The sequence below is a fragment of the Erithacus rubecula genome, assembly GCF_903797595.1.
Source record: "Erithacus rubecula genome assembly, chromosome: 15".
Lineage (NCBI taxonomy): Eukaryota > Metazoa > Chordata > Aves > Passeriformes > Muscicapidae > Erithacus > Erithacus rubecula.
Genome location: NC_136667.1, coordinates 3,771,648 through 3,786,313, shown reverse-complemented (window position 1 = coordinate 3,786,313; position 14,666 = coordinate 3,771,648). Strand labels below are relative to the sequence as shown.

The 14,666-nt window shown below is 36.9% G+C and overlaps 1 protein-coding gene across 1 annotated transcript in view; it reads right to left on the bottom strand.

Moving 5' to 3' along the window:
* Nucleotides 1-243: 243 nt before the first annotated feature.
* CHM (CHM Rab escort protein) overlaps nucleotides 244-14,666 on the bottom strand; it is a 49,344-nt gene continuing 34,921 nt past the window's right edge. The window contains exons 10-15 of the mRNA XM_079319203.1: nucleotides 11,338-11,442; nucleotides 10,465-10,528; nucleotides 9,826-9,922; nucleotides 7,505-7,597; nucleotides 4,946-5,112; nucleotides 244-2,278 (exon numbers count right to left, since the gene is read on the bottom strand). Of these exons, the coding sequence (XP_079175329.1) occupies nucleotides 2,081-2,278; nucleotides 4,946-5,112; nucleotides 7,505-7,597; nucleotides 9,826-9,922; nucleotides 10,465-10,528; nucleotides 11,338-11,442 (724 nt within the window). The 3' untranslated portion in view covers nucleotides 244-2,080. The remainder of the gene's footprint in view (nucleotides 2,279-4,945; nucleotides 5,113-7,504; nucleotides 7,598-9,825; nucleotides 9,923-10,464; nucleotides 10,529-11,337; nucleotides 11,443-14,666) is intronic.

Below are 14,666 nucleotides of genomic sequence, written 5' to 3'. Positions count from 1 at the left end.
TTTTAAGCAATCAATGTAGTGTAAAGTCTCAGCCTCCAATGTGTGCATCATTCCATTGGATCTCAAATCAAATTTGCACTATTTCCAAACCTGCCTTCACATGGACACAGAGCACTCAGACATGAACTGATACAAACTTGAGAACACAGGTACCATACAGCCATGAGAGTTCTCAGGAAACCCCAGCTAGAAATGAACTTTTTCTTTGAAAAAATATTGAAAAAAACCCACAGGACAATGCACTTGCAAGCAAACCTTTAATTTTCATCAAGCAATTTCCTTGTAAGCATAGATGAGATTCAGCTGTGATCCCTGTTTTTGAGAGACAAACAGGGACAGGTCCCTCCACTTAGCTCTTTTACAGATCTGCAGATGTTAAATACAATCACCATAAACTCATGCTTCCCAATACACAGAGAAATTACAGCTAAATGAAGAGGCAGCCTGCTTATTAATAGATATATTTATATATATAAATAACTGCTCAATCACAAGCATCCAGAGGTTACAGCTGTTGAACACTGGGATCATTCCAGCCTCCATTCCAGTGTTTTTCTGAGGACTTTGGGATTATGCACACACAGACACACATGTACCTATCCAACAAAGGGTGCAAACACTAACCCTGAAATGCAAACTGGACAGTGGACATGATGCAGGACAAAGAGAACAGTATCAGTTATGCTGTAAAAAAATAAATAAATTCCCCTTTCTGGCCTGGAGCCAGGTTCAGGGCAGGCACAGGCACTGTACAGAAGAGCTCTATGGTCATGACTCAATGGCATTTTTTATTTACTTACAGTATTTAAGCACTGCTGGAACTGCCTCCACCTCCATGAAGAAGTTTAAATTCCAACTCATCAACTCTAGAGACACTACTGATCTACTGGGTGTGCATTTTAAAGTAAATCTTTAATGACAAATACTTTTCATATCTGATTTCAAGCATGGTTCAGAAAAAGTGCAAGTTTAACATGGTCATTTATAACAGCTTTCTCATTTTGGAGCTTTTTCATACAAACTAGGTTTATAAATAATTCAATACATTTTTTTTTGTACAAATGCTTCATGATTTATCATTACAAAATGCATAGTTTACAGCTATCACACTAATTTTAATTACTAACTACTAACTGGGTTCAATACAAACCTTTGGAATTATGAGTTGAACTTTCTCTCTGCCACAAACCCCCTCAGTTGATGGTAATTTAAACTTCTCAGACCCCAAACTTCAACAAGTAACTATTGGCTTACTAAAGGCCCAAACAGTACAACAAATCCAGGGAGACTAGTAACAGAAATGCTCCATTCATGACTTTGAATTTTGCTGGGAAATCTGGCATTAAGCTTAAATTCTGCCATTTTCTTGACTCTAGTAAATGAAGTCACTGGTAAAAATGTGTCATCTATTAGGTCTTACTAAGAAAACTGAATGTAAAATAGTTCCATGTGAGGAATATCTTCTGGATTGTATTTCCTACTTGATTGTGGCATCACTTTCAAAACCATACAATAAAGCCACTCCAAAACTGTCAATATTATTGCCTCTAAATTCCATTCATAAGACCACTGTGAAGGACAGATGGTGAGCCTCACCTTCAGCTGTTTAATTAGCAGAGATCCAAGGATTTTTAGTAGAATCATCTTCTAACTGGTAAACAAACTTGCACTTTTTTCTTTTGCTTAGTTTTGACTTGTTGCCTCTTTAAAAGATGGAGGATTCTTTCCAAGATGTAAAACAAAACCAAATCATCTCAATAAATCATGAATGCTATTTTAGCACTTTCAAATGCTTCATTCTGTGTTTTTTTGTTTAGCTACAAACCCCACTGAATCTGGTGGACCTATGACTGTTTAGAAGTGCCTCAGGTATCAATGAAACTACTTTAAAAAGATGATCCAAGCTAAGGGAAGTAAGGCAATGGCAAATAACACATCTCTGGGGATTTTAAACATCTTTTTTTTACCCCTTCTCCCTTATGTTCCAGTTTGGGTCAATCTCCTCCTAAGAGAACACTGTTCATTCATTCATTCATTCATTCATTCATTCATTCATTCATTCATTCATTCATTCATTCATTCACTCTTCCTTTGTAACAGCAGCACCATCTCCACTACTGCTCTCCTCAGCTGAGGATTCAGGCTTTGCTTCTGGTGAATTATTCAATCCAGACTCTTCTGGCTCAATCTCATCTTCATCATAAATAATATCTTCTGGATTTGGTGGTGGGGGACAAAATTCCTCTGTTGGAAACATTTCTCGGAAAATAGTCTCAGCCTATTCAGGAAGAAGAAGAATAACATAAACTTTACCTTGAAATGTAACACCCTGAAGCAATATTTTACAGATATTTAAGATTAACCTCCATTCTTTCAAATCAGTGGTGATTTAGTACTTTGACAGTATTGTAAACACATGGGAAATCCATTCCTTCTTGCAGACCTCGAAAGAGAAAAAGCAATTTATCTTTTTACATTGTTCTACTAGGAAGCCACAGCATGGGGCTTGGTAAAAAATGCTGGTCATTCTGTGTTGTATTGAGAACAAGAAGGAGGATTTTTTTGGAAGCCAACTGATCTTTTGCACTATAGAACTATCCCTAGCATGCAAAGCATGGGAAAGATCTTGGCTCTTTGCAGAGAGAGGGATTCACTGCATGTAACAAGGAAACTCAGCCATACAGAATAAACAATAATAATTTAACAACTCTTTCATTGTAACACTTTGATATATAATGTAAGTAATTAAGGAAGACAATAGTTCCTTCAATATTTAGTGTATCAGCTGAGAAATGTATGTCCAGTTGAATCCAGCATGAGGACACAGGTATAAAACCCCCACACAGCAACTCCAGTAAGCTGGAGTTGAATAAAACTAAATTCTTTCCCTGCATTACTTGTGGATAAACTGTGTGGACTTTCACAGCAACTTTTATAGGACCCACAACCAAACTAATAACACTTGATTAACTCTGAAATCCTTCCAGATATAGAAAATAAACAGGTTAAAGTACAAATATTGGCCTGACAGTTTTAGTACACCCTCTCATGACCATGAAGATGCCTCAGAAGGCTGAAATATGTCAGGGAATATATTACTTTAGCTCATAATAATTCTTGTCAGGTTGCAGCAATGAAAACACAGAAAACTGGAAGCCAGATGCTTTGCTGGATCCACATACAGAGTTTGAAAGGATCACAAATGCCACCTTCATTTCTTTTAGCCTGTCCTCAGGGCAAGTAAATGCAACCACCAGCATTAATTCAGTATCACACCAGGAACTGAACACAGAATTACAATAAAACAAGAGGACAGTAATTTGTATATGAGGTGTAGATGGAGAGTTGTCTGTAAGAGATGTGGCCTTGCCTTCCCAATAATGTATCAGCAGTGCAATCACACAGCATGACAATCAGAATACAGAAATACTGATGGTAATGAAGAAATGAATCACAGCAAGTATCACTAAAACACTAATCCCAAAATGATTAGAGAAATCAGATATAATTTTCCAAGCTATCTTCAAGACTAATACACAACACTGGGTTTTTTTAGGTTGTTCTGATCCATGAGTTTGCAAATATCTCCTGGAGATTCCCATCCTGTTCCTAGGAGGGTGAGAGTGGTTTGGGACTGGAAGACACACAACTTACAGCTACTTCTCTCCTCCACTTGTCCACAAGGTCCCTGCATGGGGTGACTCCTGCTTCACCTTCAGCCTGTTCTTCACTTTGCTCTCACACACGACTTCAAACTATGAACATGGTTACACTGAAATATTTTCCACTTTAACTTGTGACTATTTGTTGCAGAATTTAAATCAGGTTCAAACAAATGCAGCCTCTCTCTATTTTGTCTGAAAGGCAGTGATTTAGGCTCTTGATGGCTCCTTCTCAGAGATCTGCTTAGCATCTCTCTCACTGATGGCCAACAGCTTGAACACAAAGGCTGAACTACAGCACCAAGAATATTTAAACTGATCTATCCCATCATTGTTCATTGGTGGGAAGAAAAGCTCTTGAGGGAAAACAAACCTAAATGTTAGAAATGTTATAATCAGAAATAGCTTGGTTTAAAGTGGATTTGATCAGTTTTTAACATACCCTGTTTTAAACAACAGTTTGAAAAAATCAAATTTAGAAAGGAACTAATTTACAATTTAAAATTGCTACCATAATAATTGTCTTGCATTATTTTTTGTCTTTACATTTCTTTATCCCTCTGAGAGGCAAATTATTGCCTTGTAAAGCCAAATGAAGGTTACTATTAGTCCTTAATGACACTGTTCTGACCCTGCAGCTCAGGCTATGTCAGCCTTCCACTTCAGAACCTTATTTTTAAGAGGTTTATGACTTAGTCATAAAAAATCCTGCAACTGGCTAGAAGATGGCATGCACATTGTCTGAACATGGCCATTAAAAACACAGCTTTAAAAATGCCTAGTGACACTTAACCCTCCAAAGCTGTGGAGTGTTCTCCTGTCTCTGGAAGTGCCTGACCCCACAGGGGCTGCTGGGGTAAATCTGCCCAGGAACTTGTACCTTCCTCATCCAGGGGATCTCTGAAAGGAGAATTCTGTATTACAGAGATACCAAGGCAAAGAGAAGGCAAACTGAGGCAGGAGGTCTAATCTACCACATCAGGAATTGTGCAGGGTTTTTCCCCAGTAAGTTTTTGTTTGTGACTATGTGCTGCCAGTATTAAACTTCTTTGGTGATCCTTCCAACCTCAACTGTAGCAGAATTTTCTGGCTTTGATTTGTACTGTACCTCCTCCTTTACCTTCCAGATGAAAGACTGAAACCATTTCCTGATCTCTCCATCTGCATAGTTTTACAGTTTTGCAGAGTTATCATGTATATTTTTGTATAGCAGAATAACTCAGACTGTATCAGATTATTTCTTTACAATTCAAATCTGACAACCAAAATCTGTTCTGCCCAACCTGTTTGACAGCACAGTCATTTCCTAAAGCAGAGTCTGGCCCAGAGCAGACATAAACATTGGAGGGTAAGCCAGCATAGGAACTCTTCTCAACTCCTGAAGAATCTCTCATGTTGAAGTAGACTGCCCAGAGGGCTCTGGGCTTCTCCAGTTCTTCATTTTCAGTCTCTGAAAAGGAAAAGGAGTGTTTTTAGCAACCAGTGTTGTTCTGTGATGAGGTAGAAATGTAATGTAGCATACTGGGAGTCAAATTTTTACCATGGAACTACTGTAATGAAGTATTTTTTTCCTTCAAAAACCCTATTATTTAACTTTCTGAGATTCTCCTTCACCATTCTTTCCTCTCCAAGCACAGCTATACAAACTCTCCTCTCTCTGCACCCCCTCCACCACACCAGCAGCAGTTATCACTGCCAGCACCCTACCAGAAGTCTGGTTTAAATTTAAACCTCTCACATTATCTCCTTCACTGGGGATAAACTCCCAGAGCACAGGAGACTGAGCAAGTCCTCCCTGGGCTCCCAAGGCATTGCATTCCCTGTGCACAGATATTTTCTGATGTGTCATTTCTTCCCCTCTCATTTCACACTTTATCTTTGTATACAGAATCTCTAATTATGGCAGTGCTGCTAAATGAAAATAAGTGACTAATTTGTATTTATCTACACTTACTGAGGGTTGTACTGTGCTGCAATACTCATCAAGAATACAAAATTATCACAAACTCAACTTCTTTCCTCATAATCTGTCCCTCCCTGCTGTACTTTGCACATTCCTACTGCACCTAGGCAGAAAAACCTCTGGGAAGATGAAGGTCACTTTTTCACAGTGCACAATGCAATGGAGGAATACACAACACAGATTCTGAGCTTAATAGATACTATTTGTTTGGAATATTTGCTGTCCCCTTTCTTGTATTTTACCTCCTCTAAAGTAAATGAAGCTTGTAAAAGACCTTGTGAGATTTACTTCTTTCCAACTTCTTGATAACTATGGCATTCAAAACAGCATTTTAAAGCAGCTGAATTACAAAAAAAGAGATAAATCTATGCTATTCCTTCAGTATCTTTTTATAACTGTCAAATAGTTAAAAAAAAATAGGTGCTACCCATACTGTACAGTTTGAAATATAAATTAAATTCATCAGCCTGTGAAAGTCTGAGCCTTAATACAGGGCAAGATGCTCTTTAATATATTTAAAAGTTCACATTGCTCATAAAAGTTACTTCTTCCTCATTTAGGCAGGAAAATGAATGGAGTCCTCTTCTCCAGGTGACTTTGCCTCTTTGACCTGCCATGGCCCAGTGCTCACTTTATCTGGTGATTCATTTTCAATAACTCCAACAGTATTTGTTCTGACATTTTAATTAAAATACGACCACTACCTCATCCTGATGATAAAAAGGCCTATGTGTCAGGGAAAACTGGCTTTTCAGTGCCTCAGTGCACCTGAGGACCCCTATGATCACAGAGTTCCTACAGAAGAATTTCAGTCAGCTTCCAAACAATCTATCATTTCAAAACTGGATCACTTCAAACATTAAGATTAATGCTACCCCTCCCCAAATGATTAGAAGACACTAAGCTGATCTTCTCTTCACCAGGTCTTTGAAAGACATGGCACTGTCTTGAAAATTGAAGACAGAAGTTAAATATTAAAAGGTGAAAATTAGCAGGCTTTAAGTTAACACATAGAAAAATGAGAAATGTTTGCAACTCTCCAGTCTAATAAAGTTTTTTATTTACAAACCCAACTTGTTTTCTAAATATTAGAAGCAAACCAATTTTGAATATTATGAAGTACTCCCACATCTTAGTAACTTGCATTTATCCCAAGAGAACCCCTGTCACTGGGAGCTGAGCACTGTTTTCTCTCAGAAGTGGGATTTACTGTTTCACTGCCCACTGTATTTAAACTGCTTTTACCAGGGCTAGAACACAGCAGCATCTCCCATATGCATCTATCACAAACACAGTTACATTCAAGATCTCTGGATTAAATTTCTAAAATTTTTGTGGAATCAGCCAAGTATTTCAGGAACAATTTCCTTCTAGGCAATAACTGCTTCATCAGCAGCTGCTTTCCTCTGGGGCATGGAATGGTCCATCTCAGGGCAAAGTTCAGAAAAGTAGCCAAGGTTTCCTTGAATTTAGGGCCAAGTAGCTCATTACTGGAAATCTATCTTTGTGATAACAATATAGAATAACTTTATGCTTCTACTGTTTGCAGCAGAATTCAGAGAATTTCAACTCAAACAGCAAAAAGGAAACACTTGAAGACAAGAGGCTGAGCAACAGCCTGAGAATAAGAGGCAAGAACAACCCCAGCAGCTTCCAAAAATTTTACAAATATTTCATTTCACTACTGCACCTTTCAAGGATGTGCTGAACAGCAAATATGTTTCATGGAAAAAAGGAAGTGTGAAAAATAAAAAGGTCCCAGACAATTGCAGTTAAGTCCTTGGATACAGAAGCCACAGCTGAAGAAGTCAGTAACAGCTAATTTAGTAAATTATATTTATGCAAGACAGCATCAAAATACCTCATGTATTTTTTTTACCTTTTTCTGTGTTTAGATTGAATAATTTCTGTACAACAGGCTCTAAATCTTCCCTTGCAGTTTTAGTTGATGGACAGGTTAGATGGACTAAATCTAGGAAAAGAAAACACAAACTAATTCCAATCACCAACACACAGACAGATAAACATTTACAATTTTTATAAGGCACAGTAGGCTTTTAGAAATCACAATTCTTCACACAATCACTTCCTTTAAGCCAGGGAAGTGCTGTACTGTGGACATACAGTGTATGCAAACACCTCAGAATTCTTTAAGTTACTTCTGTGATGCACACTATGTGCAATCCTTAGTGTAACATTTTATTTATCCCCTTCATGGGAGGAATTCCCTTCTTTCATGGGAGGAACTATTGCTGAACTCTTCCTTTATTTGTTGTTTTGCAGACTCTGCAGTTGCTGCCTCCTTGGACAATCACCTGATGCAGCTCCTGTCCCTTTTCTGTCCCACTGGCCTCTGCTCAGATCCAGAACCAGCTGCTTTACCCCACCTGATTTTCCAGCCATTCATTTATTTGAAAGCCTCACCTTAAAGTTTTTCATAAAACCTCCTAACTGAACTCATTTGTTCCTGAAAACTTCTCACTTCAGAGAAGTGTCCATCAGAGAATCATGAAGGAATTTAACACTATACAAAGTTTAAACTGATTAGTTTTTTCTTCATTACTGCAAATTTCTGACCCATTTAAAAGCAGTGCACAGCTCTGGTATTATTTGAAATCTAGATGACATCTTTGTCTCTTTTCTCTGAAGCCTGGCTGTATTTGTTGTCATTATTTTCCAGTACATCACACAGATCTTGACCCTGATTCCATCAGGAACAGAAATTTAACCCTTCATGCTTCTCTGCTTTCAGGCTGCACACATACAGATTCCATTCAAACATTAATATTCATTTTTTTACTCAACCCAGACCAAACCTTCTGTCTGAAGGAGTATGTGCTAAAATAAGGAAAAGGGTGGTGATAATCAAAGTCTCCCCCTAATCTTAACTAGATGCTTCCCAAACACTGTAATAAAATCCATTCTTTCCTCAAAAAACCCAGCTATAAATCACTAAAGTTCACATCATTTACTTTCTATAAAATCTTTTTTATTATCTTTAAGGTTATGGTTATGAGTCACAGTCATCAGTATATATTTTGATTATATTTGATTTACTCAGGTATAACTGCATTAGTTACAGTGGTTGCCAACATTTGTCTTCAAGTAATTCTCCCAGCAAGAAGAACGATGAGTTCAGTTCCTGATTTCATCATTACAGCCTCCATTTTTAGGGCAAGTGAAGGAGTTTGGTTCCACTCAAGTGGCAATACAGATGATGTGCCTGTCATTTGTGCAGTGTGATCAAAGAGTAGATGTATTTGTATACTTATCTTAAATAATTGTTCCATGGAGAAATCAGTCAGGTTAAAACCCATTTAGAGATAATGATGTAAAAGTTTTTAAAAAAATTATGAAATATGTCCCATAACTGGAACTCAGCTATGCCTAATATAGAACTTTATTATTTCAATATATGAAGACAAATTTCATTAAGGAAGGCAGTACCTTCTCTTCTGAAATGAATTTATGGAGAAAAGTAAATAACAGAAATCCTCCTGAAACTAATATTTTAGATCTATGGAACATCAATCCTTCCTTAGTTTCACTTCCTGCTGTACATATTTGGTGAATCCTTAATAAAAAGAAATCAGCTATTTAAATGGTATATATTAACAATATGCTTTATAGTACTAAGTAATTAATTAATTCATTACAAGCTTATTTTTTTACTGTTATTTAGTAGGAAATATAACTTTGGAAGACTTAATCATTTACTCTTCTTTCATATGCAAAGAACTTAGTTCAAGCCTATAAATAGCAAAATAAATTGGTTATTGTTACAGTTACTTATTTCTTGTTAAAAAGAATTAGGTAAGGTAACCTCTAATTCCATTCCAATAAATACCCAAAATGAGCATTTTATTGCTCATTCATTTCAAGTTCACATAAAATACTAACAACAGAATCCTTTCAGAAGATAAAAAGCTTCCAAATACAGTGTATTTCAGGTATTTCCATTTAATAGTTCAACGATGGGAATTCTGAAAAACAAAGGACAAATTATCATGTGCTTTGGAATAGGATTTTTGTCTCCTGAAGGAGGATTTATCCCTGTAAAAGTGAAAATGAGTCCATGAAGCTCCACAATGGCAGGAAGCCACTGCTCCCTGTGTTCTGTGCACAGAGGAACAACACACAGAGATTTTCAGTTCTGCTCCAGAGCTGCCAGAGCCAAGGGTGAAAATCTCCTTTACTTACAGGTGTCCTTCATGCAGGTCATGGTGGAGGAGCAGAGCTCAATGACACAAACTGCTGCTCTGCCCTGCTCCAGGGGAGGCACTGTCAGGATGGAAACCTGGGGAGCAGAAAGCTGAGCTTGAGGGAAAGCACCACAATCCTCACCACAGGTGGAAAGGAACTGCAATTACACAATCTGCTTTTCTAGTTTACCAGGACAGAACACAACACTGATTAATGGCCTCTAAAATTAAGGACTGCAAAGACTGACAAAGCAGATCCAAAGAAGCATCAGAGAGTGTACAATGAGAACTTCAAACAGCAAAAAGGAATGTTTGAAAAAACCAAAGGAACTCTGACAAAAGTTTAGATAAAGGAAATAATTAACAGAAGAGTAAGGGGAATAGTTTATTAAAAGCAAGCAAAATTAAAATTAAAGACAGCAGCTTAGAAAACTCTATTATTATAGTGTGAGCCAAACAGGAAAATCCCAGTCATTGAACTAAACTAGACTAAAATTTGTAACAGTTTTATAGACACTAAAACAAATTAAACAATTACCAGCAGAGAGAGCTGACAAAAGGTCTTGATTCAAGAACTGAATTAATGATTTAATTCCTACCAACAACATGAGACAAGTGATACAGAATTGGTGTGTACCTGCTGCTCTGAGTCTGTGTTCAATAGAGACTGATCTGTAATGAGCACTGCCCTGGAGATCTGCCTACAATAAAGAAAAGAATGATGTAAAAATAATTATATAATCAATTTAATTATGCAGAATTAAAACAAAAGCATAAAAAATAGAAATTTAGAATTATAGTTTTTGGTAATACCAGGGCTATTTCACTATATATCCTTGATTACTCTGATTCTTTAGAGGAGTATTTTCCTGTTATTGAAGCAGAAACCCACCTGGAACACCAATGTAGTATTTTCAAAAACCAAAAAAGGTGATGAATAAATGAGTCAGTGCAGTGTCAGCCTCCTTCTGCTTTTTCAAAAAGTTCTTTTTCCTATCTGACCAAGATTATCAGCAGCACAGAAGGGCTGGGCTGAGGGGAAATGCAGCAGGGTGGATGGAGCTCACTCCTCAGCTGCAGTTTGTGCTCCTGCAGTGCCAGGGATTCCTGCCCTGCCCTGACCAGCACAGCTCTGCTGATCCCTCACCTCTGCTCTGAACACACTGCTCATGGCAACAGCAATCAAATCACACAATCAATCAAGTTTAGTACTCATCTAGAGCTGATTACTAAATTTAAAGCAAGGACATTCTAGCAAATATGAAATTCCTAACACATTTAGAGTTCTTGGATTTTTCATATGGAAAGGGGGAATATGATTTTAATATCAACTGAAGAAAATCTGACTATAGAAAGTACACAGTATATCCTCCAGTTAATAGAAAACTCTGCACAGAACTGAACTGTACTGCAAAAATAAAGATATGGACAGGAGGCTCCTCAGTTTAATTTGTAGGGTACTTCACACACCATTATTTAAAGAAATTGTGGTTTTTTTTTTACCACATACCTGTAAGGCACATTTGTGCACGTGCTCTCTGAGAGGTAACTGTCTTCCACAATAAAATAGTTGGCATTTATTCTTTGTCCAAAATGATCCACAATAGCTTTGCACCTGTTTAAAAAAAAAACCAACCAAACAAATCACAATAAGAAATTTTGATGTAAGGTAAAAAAAAAAACGCATAAATTGTTAAAATTGATTTACACAGCACAATATTTGTATCCTTAAATTAATTTAGCTACATACTTCTTGAATATGTGAACCCCTAAAGCAAGTCAACTGATCACCAAATCCTAGAGTGACACATTCTACCTGCTATATGCAGCTTTCCACATGCAATGCCAATAAAGATAATGGTATCCCAACTTTAATAAATCAGTCACTTTTTACAGAAAATATAAGCTTACAACACTGGCATTTATTTCTACATTTCTTACCTCACAATATGTAAAAAAATAAAACTGAATTATTTTGTAGATACTACCCTATTACAGTGGAATTTCTTTCTCAGAAAGGCACCTTTAACAAAACCAAGTTTATTTTGACAATAATATTTGACAAATTAAATAGCAGATTAACTTAGGACATTTGGGAAAGCTCTCTGACAAATGAGCACATCAGACTGTTCCAAGAGTGACCTGCTGTGTGACTAAATATACCCTTTATCTCTAAGTTACACACAAAGGGATTAACTAAGTCCTGGTGTTTTAAGAATGACACAAATGTTCTCCATAGAACAAGGACAGAAATAGAAGTGGGACAGAAATGCAAACCACAGAAATGAATCCATTCAGTGATCTTAAATGAGAATACAGATTTCAGATTTTAAGGGGGAAAATTCTCTATGAAAGAACAAACTTCACTTATATATGACATATGAAGCTACATCATATATAAGACACAAAGAAAAGGGAGGCTGCACACAGATACTCACTAAAGCAACTCTACAGCTGATTCTACATCCATGATCTGTGTTCTCTTCTACACTATCAGAACATTTACTGCATAAATAAATAAAGCAAATTAGCTTCACTTAACTTTTTCTTGGGACATGAAAATTATCTTTTTTAAAAATTAAACTTTTCTGAATGACTTTATCAGTGCTTCAACAATGTAACACACAGGACTTAAAACAGTGAATTTTCTCACACACTTACACATGTGCATGCACAGGGAAACATCCAAAGAACACAATGCTGAGCCAGAGACCATGAACAGATTTACCTGAGTTTTATCATAGTGCAACTTTATCTGTGGAATATCTGGCATGCAAGTTATGCCTTTGGAATGAATAACATTTAAACCTATTTGTCAGCTTCTGTGATTATAATGATGTACAAACATAAATCTAAATAAATAATAGCAATCAGCTCCCACTAGCTCTGGTAGATCAGTTCCTATAACCTGAGATGAAAGTTGAAAAAGGGTGCACACACAGTCCTCATTTGTAAATGTAAGAGGTTTATGACTCTTAAACACATTTTTGTAACACTGATTTCTAATGCTGACCTCCCAGGCATCTGGCCCCAGCATATATTCCTATTTTCACATCCAACAGGTACCTTGACAGCAGTACTGTTTAACATCTACCATTCTTCACTTTCAAATCCTATCCAATGTGTGTTTCACTTGCAACTTTAACAAGTTTCTCCCAACTGTTAACCCCAGTGATTTCATCCTCGAGCTCTCATTTGAATACTGCAAATAAACAAGGAAGTCGAGCTGCTGCAGCTCATTTCTAATTATAACCTTTCTTATTGTTTATGAAACAATTTCCCCACCACCCCTCAAACATTATGGAAGGGGAAAGGTTGATTAAATGTCATGTTGCATCACTCAAAGCCAGCGAAAGCGACGACACATTTTATTTCCCAGCTAAGTGTTGTTTCCTCTCCTTTGTTCAGGAATAGCAGCAGGTCATATGTGTGATAAGATTTTAAACTGAGAGAGAGAGAGAGAGCTTTTTATTTCAGTCCCACTTTACTTCAAAGGGTGATGCTGAGAAAATTTCTTTCAAGTAGTGCTTCCACATGCAGCAAACACTCGTGCACTGACATTATCAGGTCTCTGTCATCTGATCTGTGTTGAGACAATGAATCACAGAGAACCCTCCATTGACCTTCTTTCAATGTGTCTGGATAAAAGGATGAAAATTAGAATCCATCTCCTTGCAGTGCCACGAGTTATAAATGTACTTTATAGGGCTCATTATCCAAACTAATGGACTAAGGGCGACATCCTTGAAATGGACTCAGCAGCACTGACAAAGCCAGGCTGCAGTATTTCAGCAGATATGTAAATTACTGCATGTTTGCTCTGTCTTTTTATCACAGATGTATAAATGTCCATTTATCACATCTCCTTCATTTTGAGACAGAATTATGCAATTGGAAACATATGGGAAATGTGATCAGTATAAAATACCTGTCATTATGATGAAATTTTACATGTAGACAGAAAAGTGACATACAATAAACACAGTGAAAACAACATTGTCATATATTCATTGTGTTTTTTTCTTCAGCTTCAGAAATACAATGTGGTTTTTATTTTCTAACAGAGCATCACAGTTCTACCAAGAACTCAGGATGTTCTACAAACTTATTAAAATAGCAGATCTGGTACAGTACATAAAAACCAGATATTTTCAAGTGCATTACCAAAACCTTAAAATAGGGATGTCTAAAATTTCTATTCTTTCACTCTGTCTTACCTGAATCCTATTTTCAAAAACTATAAAAAGAACTAGAGAAAAAGGATTGAAATAATTGTAGAGCTGGGTATGAAATTTACTGTTCTCTGTATATACAGGCATGGCTAGGAAAATGTGAAAAAGCAATGTTAGCCACATCTAGAAAAAAGTTGGAATAAACTTTGGTGATATTTTGAGAGTTTTCATTAAACTCTAACCTAAAAGTTTTAGAAGAAAATCAAGGCTGTATGTAGAAATATATATTTTCCTTCTGTGTACTAAAGCAGGAATATTAAAAATAGAGAGAAAATCTCTGCCTTAAGGCATGGATGAAGCCTGGAGGGCTGTGGAAGGAGCTATAAACTGGTAATGACCACTGCACAATGCATTCCTGCAGTGCTGAGTGAGCCATCTGTAACCTGGGGAAGCTGCCTCTGCAAGCACAGAGCCAGCTGCACTGACAACCAGATATGAATTTGCCTCTTACCAATTACTATTAATGGTCTGTTGACTCAAAAGCTCAGTAACTCATAAATAGCCTCATTAACAACTTGATGGCTGATTTTTATTAGGCAAAACACTGAAGCCCAAAGTCAAGAGGAAATACAAGCTGGTGCAGGGAGGGAATACACAGTGAGGAAGG